An 8,966-nucleotide genomic window follows, 5' to 3' on the forward strand; every position below is an offset into this window, starting at 1 on the left:
TGCTGGCAACTAACAAGTGCAAAATGGGAAGTGAGAAAAATGAAAGGCATCGGAAATGAAGTAAAAGTCAACATAACGTATATACAGGAATTTCCATGGAATCTATTAAAAAGCTGCAGAACTGGTAAGCAAGTTTTAGTAAGGTCTTAGGATGTGAGGCCAGTAAGTAAAAATCAATTGATTTTTCTATATACTGGCAAGGAACAATCAGAAAATTAAATAATTCCATCCACATCAAAAAATACTTAAGATATTTTTAAAAGAAGTACAAGATTCATACATTAAAAAATACAAGACACTGTTAAGAGCAGTTAAAGAAAAGCTAAATAAGTGAAAAGAAATAACAGGTTTATGGGCCAGAAGACTCGATATTATTGAAATGGCAATTATCCCAAAATTGACCTACCGATAACAATGCAATTGGATACTAAATCCTAGGTTGTTGTTTTGTTTTTCAGAAACTGACAAGCTAGTCTTCACATGTTTGAAAATGCAAAATACCTAGGATAGCCAAAACAATTTTGAAAATGGATAGTAAATGTTGTGAATTTAAACTAATTTGAAACTTTACTATAAAGCTCCAGTGATCAAGACAGCATGGTAGTGAGGTAAAGATGGACATATAGAGCAAGGGAACAGAAATAGAACCCCTTATATGCTCAAATGATTTTTGACAAAGGTGCCAAGGTAATTCAATGGGAATAGTCTTTTCAACAAAGGGGCTGAAACATTTGCATATCTATATGAAAAAAAAAATCAAATCTCAACCTTAGCTCATACCAGAGATATGCCATTAAACTAAATCATGTACATAAGTATAAGAGCTAAAACTATAACCTTCTAAGAAAACATGGGAGAAAAATCTTGTGATAAGAAAGGATTCTTAGATACGACTCCAAAAGGACCAACAAAAGAAAAAATTGATAAATTGAGCTTCCTTAAAATTTAAGGCTTTTACTTTCCAAAAAAATACCATTAAGAAAAAGAAGAGATAAGCCACAGACTGGAAGAAAATATTTGCAAAAGATAAATCTGATAAAAAGACTGTATAGGAAATATATCAAGAGCTCTTAGAATGTATTAATAAAAAGATAACCCAATTTAAAAATGGGCAAAAGATTTAAACAGACACTTAAAAGAAGTTCTATGAATGTCAAACCACCACCAGAAAAGACACCTATCATCATTAGTCATTAGGGATATACAACTTAAAGCCATAATGAGATAAAATAACACATCTACTAGAATGGTTTTTGTTTTGTTTTGCCTATTCTAGCCAAAGTGTGGGCAACGATGTGGAAAAACTGGAAACTTCTCCATACACTGTTTGTGGGAATGTAAAATGGTATAGCTACTTGGAAAACAGTTGAGCAAAGTCTTTGAAAATTAAACATATACTACTATACAATTGAGCATTTCTATACTTTGGCATCTACCCAGGAGAAATGAAAACACATATCCACAAAAAGACTTGCACTTAGATGTTCATAGCAGCATTTTCAAATAGCCCAGAACCAGAAACAATAAACCAAATGAAAGGATTTTAAAAACACACATATCGTATAATTCCATTTACATGAAATTTTAGAAAAGATAAAACTTTTAAAAACAGAACACAGATCAATGATTCCCTGGGGCAACCAGTGGCAGGGAGAATTAACTGAAATGGGCATAATGTTTAACAGATGATAGAAATATTCTAAAGCTAGATTTTGGTTAAGGTTGCATAGCCATAAAAATTTACTGAAATTCATTCAATTGTCCATTTAACCTGGATGAATTTAATGGTATGTAAATTATAGCTCAGTAAAGCTGTTTTTAAGCCTATCTAGAAGGCTTTGAAAATAAAACGTTCAGGAAAAAAAAAAAAGACGACAGAATATCCAACAGAATATAAATACATTGCAAATAAAGTAATGACAAATAGAGTGACATGGGCTTCTCATCAACAGTAATACATGCCGTGGTGACTACAGTTGATATTAGTATATTGTATGATTGAAATTTGCTAAGAGTAGAACCCAGGCGTTCTTACAAAAAAAAAAAAAAAAGCTGAAGATGGGAGGTGATCTATGTGTTAACTTGATTGTGGGAATCTTTCACTATGTATATATATATTCTCACATTATAAACTCTAAATATATTCTAATTTTATTGGTCGGGGCACTTGGATGGCTCAGTCAGTTAAGCGTCTGCCTTCGGCTCAGGTCATGATCCCAGGGTCCTGGGATTGAGCCCCTCATCAGGCTCCCTGCTCAGTAGGGAGTCTGCTTTTCCCTCCTGCTCCCCCTGCTGGTGCTCTCTGTCTCTGTCAAATAAATAAAATCTTTTAAGAAATTTTTTTATTTGTCAATTATACCTTAATAAAGCTGGGGGAAAATAATACATGCCAAAAAATAATGGCTAATATTTTTCAATCTAATGTTTTCAGGTGTATGGTAAAAATTATGATTATCATTTAATTTTATAGCCAACTTAGCCATTAATTCAAGAGTAAGGACAAAACAGAGAACTTTATGGAGATGAAAAATCTCAACTTTACTCCTCCTCATAGATCCTCACTGAAACAACTATTGGAGGATGAACTTCAGCAAAAAAGAAAATGCACTCAGAAGTGAAGAGTGGAATGCAAAGACAATTTCCTAAAGAATTAGAAAACACATTAGTAAAATTAAGTGTTAAGAAAAAAAAGTATGGGGAATTTAAGGACTTGGTAGAGTGAAAATACTATAGAAATATTGGTAGAAATAAAATGAAGAATGATCACATGGAAAATGCAAAAGGAAGTTTAGAGCTAAGTAAGGACAGTCTCAGATTCCTTTGTGTTATTCAGGGAGAAGACTGATAAAAATTGAATTTTAAACTTTAAAAAGTATAAATTAAAATACATGGCTTTAAATATTATGGTACCCACTAAAAGAATAGAGATATTTGATAGCTTTTAAGCCAAGAGAAAGAAATAATGGGAGAAGAGAGAAAATTCGATTCAACAGAAAGCAGAAAAAGGAAAAAATAAGCAAAGGCAACATACAGTAAACAGAAAGTACAAAATAAATTGGCAGAAGCACACTTATATAAGAAACACCAACAACTATAAATGGGATTGGACATACTATTAAAGTATAGAAATTCTAAGATCGAATTTCAATATGTCCATCCATATCCTGTTTATAAAAGGCATAACTAAAAAAGGACATAAAATGCCTAAAGAGAGACTACCGTCTCTTATAATACAACAACAAAGATAATCTGAAAAACGAATACCATTCTATAAACACTGGATAATAGGACACATTCCTTTTGAATGCATAGCTGAGCTCACAAAAAAGAAAGGAAATACTCAGAGGAGTTTAAAAAAAAAAAAAAGGAATGGTAATCAGCAAAAACCTGAGGCTATGGCTACCCTCTGGAGCCCGGGGCCATGGCCTTTAACGCCCTGTGAATCGGGAGGTCAGGTTCTGAGTAGGACTGAGTGAAATGGAGAATTCAAAGTGAGAACCCCTATGTGAAGCTAAAACCCAAGACAGGCTCTATCCTCACCCAGAGAAGGACAAGAAATGACAGGCACAGGAAGCTGTGTCAAGAAAGATCATCTGTCCCTTGGCCAGATTTCTGGGTAGAGAAGTTGCTTCTAAGGCTTTGTAACTAGAGGCCTACCTGGCCCACGGTTTTGGATTTTGATTTTTAATTTTATACTGTTTGTGGGATGTGAGAGTGCTTAATCCAAAAAAGTGATACAAGTGGGCCAAGCTGGTAAGATTCTAGTGGCACACACCCACAGTCGGGCTGCACAGGGCTCCCTCAAAATCCCCTTGCCCTTTGTAAGCACAGAGCACGCACTGTCCTCCCTTCAAGATGGCCATGGGACCCATAAAGCCCCACATGGGGGCCAGAAGACGGGGTTCTGTGGGTGAGTTACTCACTGCACTGGGTCATGAAATTATGTCCACAAATAGCCGTGAGTGGGCCTTGAGAGTCCTAAAGAAAGAGTGTACCAAGCAACTAGCATGAAGCAGTGAGGAAATGAGTAAAGAGGGATTAGTGACTTGCGTCGGCACTGCTCTTCATGAATGGACCTACAACTCGCACCAGGCAAGCCCGGCTCTGCTTACACTGCTGATTGCTTCGCCCCGGGTCCTTCCTTTTCTAGAGAGGGAGGCCCCCAATGCCAGAGAAGCGGCCACATCACCCAAGCTGGTGAGATGGGGAGAAAGGAAAAACTGCCCCATATCTGCCACCAGCCACAGTGGCCGCAACCAGAACCCCCACACATTCTGCTTGCCCAGCCAACCTCAGAATTCACACCAGTACCTCTTCAACTCATGGTATTTCCAAGAGGGACACACTTAACAGGGAGAAGCTCCATCGTTCATTCTTTATCTGTACCCTGACCTCTCTCCAACAAGGCTTTAAGGCATTCTTAAGAGATGCACAGAATTTGTATACTTTTAGATAGAAAGTTCCCTGGGGCTCTCACAAGGGTAACACACCCTGGTTAGCTTACACAACTTACATAATGATGTTAACCAGAGTGCTTCTAAAGTTTTCTCGTTCTTTATGTAGAGATTTGCTCTTGGTTTTAGAAGTAGATGGTCCGGCATAACTGTCCTCAGTTTGGTCCACTGTTTTGCCCTTTTTTCCAAAGTGTTCCAGGTATTCAGCTTGAATTTTTTTTTTTAAATAAAAAGCATGAGTTAGTTATCTAAAAAAGTAAGCTAAAACATATAAGTGGTTAGAATAAAGTGCTAAAGCACCTTTCAAGAAAGAACTACACACTTTAAGTTCTCAAGTAACCATAGGTACTATTAATTTTCTTTCAGTATTAGGAAGTTAAACTACTCTTGTTTTATATCATAATAGAAACCTCTATTCAAAAAATATTTAATTAATTTTATATTTTGATTAATATGCTAATAAACCCTAATTTTCAATTAATTTGCATAGAACCTTCTTAAAATGAAGATTAAAATGATTAAAAACAGAATACAAAACCATCTCAGAAAATTTAAAGAACCATGAAAAAAAATGTTAATATTCAATGTAATCAATCCAATGAGTCAAAAAAATAAAAAGTAAAAAATATTAAAATGACTAATTTGGAAGCAATATTTACAACTTATTAAAATCCCTTTTAGAAAAAAAAAACTTCTTAGTCTGTTGTAGAGAATTCTGACTACAATGAATCAAAGTTTTAATATAAATGCCCCCCCACACAACTCTTAAAATATCACCTTTTATAGCATTTACAACAGCCTGAAATAATTAAGAACTGGTATCAATTATTTTATGAGGGAAAACATTTGGGATGAATTTTTCTACTTGACGTAAATGTCATTTCACTTTTACAATTTCACTACTCTCAACTAAATGTTGTAGTGATTTTTTTTCCTCTTGAAAATTTCCTCAAAACTAAGTTGGAATAAAGTTCTTACCATATGACTGCTCGTTTTTAACACTAAATGGCTCTGGAATGTCATCATCCTGTTTTATATTCAAATGGAATGATGGAGCTGCCTGCTGCCAGTGGGGCTTTGTACTCACCTGAAACAGGAAATTTAAACAGCGTTAATAAAACAAGATCAGGGGAAAAGAAAAAAAACAACCTTTTCTCACGAAATGCATGAGTGTTTATAAACACAGACATTTTCTCGAACAAATCAGGACATCTGGAAAGAAGGCACACTCAACAGCAAATCGTACTCAAGCCTGTGAACGGCTGCGGTGTGTGACATTTGTGAGACGGTACCAAAGGCCCTGCTCTTAGCGTGATGTGGGCAGCTGTTACCCAACACAGGGGTGTTCATTCCAGAGAGCCTACTCACCCCCAAATATCGGCAAGTGATTTTTAAGCCTTCCATTTTAATGAGAGGAACACGCTGCTGGTCTTCAATGCTTCTCTGCATTCCAGCTCCAAAAGATTTCTGTTCTCATGGCTCTAGGCAGCTCTAGATTTCTCTGGCCACTCACAAATTTATTCCATAGCTTAACGCAGGGTTCATAAGTTCTTATACTTGCAAGAGCCGGGCAGATATCATACAAGAGGGAGGAACGCTAGTGATGATAGCTAATTGGCACTCAGCTTCAGTGCTGGGTATTAATAGAGGGTGGTGGGGAGTGTGGGAAAACAGGAAAATACCTAGGTCTTCTAAAAAGACAACAAAAATTAGCTCAAGCCAATTATTCTAATACCGGAACACAGACCCACTGCTGCTGGGACCTAGGATTCTTCAATAAACCCAGATGGGTAGATTTTATTGTTTTTAAGTTTTTTAAAGACTTTATTTTGAGAGTAAGAGCAAGAGAGAGATCACAGAGGGAGAGGGAAAGGGAGAAGCAGACTCCCTGCTGAGCCCAGAGCCCAACAGATGGGCAGATTTTAAAGTAATATTACATTTTCCTGACAACGGAGTCTGTGTCTTCCTTTCAGATCCAGACCAGCTTGATAGCTTATACTTGCACTGGCTGCTTCTTCATAGTTTTACTCTCTCCAATCTTTTACTCCTTTTACTGCTCTTTTACTCAAACTTACTATATGCAAGTCCTCATTTCAGCCTCTCCTTTTGCAGGAAAACAAGTTAAGACAATTTAAAAATCAATGCCCTTCCATCCTTCAGTCTGTCCTTCCATTTCTGTATGCTCATCTTGCTCCATAAAGGATTTAGGACTTGTGGGAGCGCTATGAGTGAGCTGCGCAGGAAGGGTGAGAAGCGGGTCACTGGCTGAGACCACTAGTGCTGAGTCACCCTTGATTTCCACTCCAGAAGCACGAAGTTCTGTAATGAAAATCACTCTAGGTCTAAGCTACTGCTGGAAAAATGTCACCCAAATGCAAACCTTAATATTCAGATGAAAATATTTTGCTATTTTTTAATCAAAGGAATTTTAAAACATCTCTTAAAAATATTATTTCCTTCATAACACATAAGACACATAAGAACATAAAACCAGGTTTAAAGCAGCCAACAAAAGCATTTTAGACTATTAGATGCCACCAATAGGAAAGGATTATTATACAACTCAGCCACAGAATGATAAATAAGAAAATTTAGGTTTATATTTCTAAACCCACATATTAACAAGACACAATAAACTAAGGACAATTTTTATTTTTTTCAGCTTTAATATTTGTTAAGTTCTCAAAAGAAAATGCCTATTTCAAGTCTTATCTTTTAAACTAGAAAATTTACAATTGATTTTGTAGAACTTGGGAAAGCATTATATGGCTCCATTTCACAGAACTTGGCATGATAAACTGGCATTATCCATAAAAACATATTTTTTAAAGATTTTATTTATTTGAGAGAGCAAGAGCACACAAGCAGGGCAAGGGGCAGAGGGGGAGGGAGAAGCAGACTCCCTGCTGAGCAAGGAACCCAATGTGGGGCCCGATCCCACGACTCTGGGATCATGCCCTGAGCCGAAGGCAGACGCTTAACTGACTGAGCCAACCAGGTGCCCCCATAGAACGATATTTTTAATGAAAATTTGTATTTTGTAATGTTCAAGGTAATTCACTTAAGAACATTAACTCAAGTTTTCCAAGGGGAAAATGGTCATCCATTTTAAATTATCAGGAAACTTCTTTACAAAAAGCTGCACAAATTCAATTTCATACTTGTTTAGAGCTTTCAAATTATCTTTCAAAAAATAATGCTTTAGATAAACCTTGATAACATTATGCTAAGTAAAATAAGCCAGGTATCAAAGGACAAATGTTGTCGGGTTCCACTTATATGAGGTAGCTAGAGTAGTCCCTTACAGAAAGTAGAAGGCTAGCCACCATGGGGTAGGGGGACACGGGGAGGTGGGGGTGTGGGGGGAGAACAGAGACATACTGTTTAATGGGTACAGGGCTTCAGTTTGCAAAGATGAAAAGAATTCTGGAGATGGATGGTGGTGATGACTGCACCACCACGTGAGTGTACTTAATGCCAATGAACTGTGGTTCAATTAAAAATAGTTAAAGTGGTAATTTTTTGTTAGGTATATTTTATCACAGTCAGAAAAAAATACTGTTTGCATTGAACCTCCACTTAAGCTCCACTTCGAGGAGTCACAAGAGCACAATTCAATGGCATTAAGCTCAACATAATTACTAGTAAAATTACTAGTAAAATTTATTACAGTGAAGGATATTGTACCCAGCACTTACCAATTGAAAATGCCTATGAACTGCCTCTACCATAGGACAATGAGAATTTATAATCATAATAATTTTTAGAAAGGATACCTAGATCAGAGGACTCTTCTGTGGCATAGCATTTCAGTGCTGGAAGATACAGCTCAAAGAAACTCATTTTCAAACTCAGAAGCTGCAGCTCAGAGAGATAAATGACCCTTTCAGATCCTAAAACCATTAGTGACAAAGCTGTAAGCTGAGGCTTCATTTCCTGACTCCAACACTGATAAACTTGCTGCTGGTCCATCTCGAAAATTCCTTTATCCAGAATACTGAAATACTCTGGACATACTAGGAAATGATAATTTACAGTTACTTTAAGATTGTTCTTTTTCCTACTATGTGCACCTTGTCGAATTTCTCCATCAGAAAATAATCAAATGGAGCACAAAATTCAAAATCAGATGTTCAGTTACTTATTTACAAGTTTGAAACCACATTTTCAGAAGGGCCAAGATCCACTGAGAGGATATAGGTGAATTACCGTAGCCAACTGTGGTAAAACTCTTCCTGGTGTCTTGGATTTTTCTTTGCTGGCTGACTTATCCTGCATGAAAATAAGAGAAAAACTGTTGACTCTTAACATCACAATTGATTCACTCAAGCACTTGTACAGAGGGTCACTACAAAATAAGCACGTTACCCAAAACCTTGAAGACCTACTCTACTGCTTTCACATTTTTCCACATTGGCCTTCGAAGGACTTCCTCTGTAGCAAGGAAAGAAGGGAACGTGGTATCCCACAAGACTCAGAAAGCTTTAAAAAGTGTGCAAAACTTTTTATCCA

The 8,966-nt window shown here is 36.6% G+C and overlaps 1 protein-coding gene across 1 annotated transcript in view; it reads right to left on the reverse strand.

Annotated features, from left to right (window-relative positions):
* The window catches only part of DNAH7 (dynein axonemal heavy chain 7), a 251,256-nt gene extending 242,491 nt beyond the window's left edge, over nt 1-8,765 (reverse strand). Inside the window, exons 1-3 of the mRNA XM_021703031.2 lie at nt 8,664-8,765; nt 5,433-5,541; nt 4,514-4,661 (exon numbers count right to left, since the gene is read on the reverse strand). Of these exons, the coding sequence (XP_021558706.2) occupies nt 4,514-4,661; nt 5,433-5,541; nt 8,664-8,765 (359 nt within the window). The remainder of the gene's footprint in view (nt 1-4,513; nt 4,662-5,432; nt 5,542-8,663) is intronic.
* Nucleotides 8,766-8,966: the final 201 nt, after the last annotated feature.

The sequence above is a fragment of the Neomonachus schauinslandi genome, chromosome 3, assembly GCF_002201575.2.
Source record: "Neomonachus schauinslandi chromosome 3, ASM220157v2, whole genome shotgun sequence".
NCBI classification, from domain to species: domain Eukaryota; kingdom Metazoa; phylum Chordata; class Mammalia; order Carnivora; family Phocidae; genus Neomonachus; species Neomonachus schauinslandi.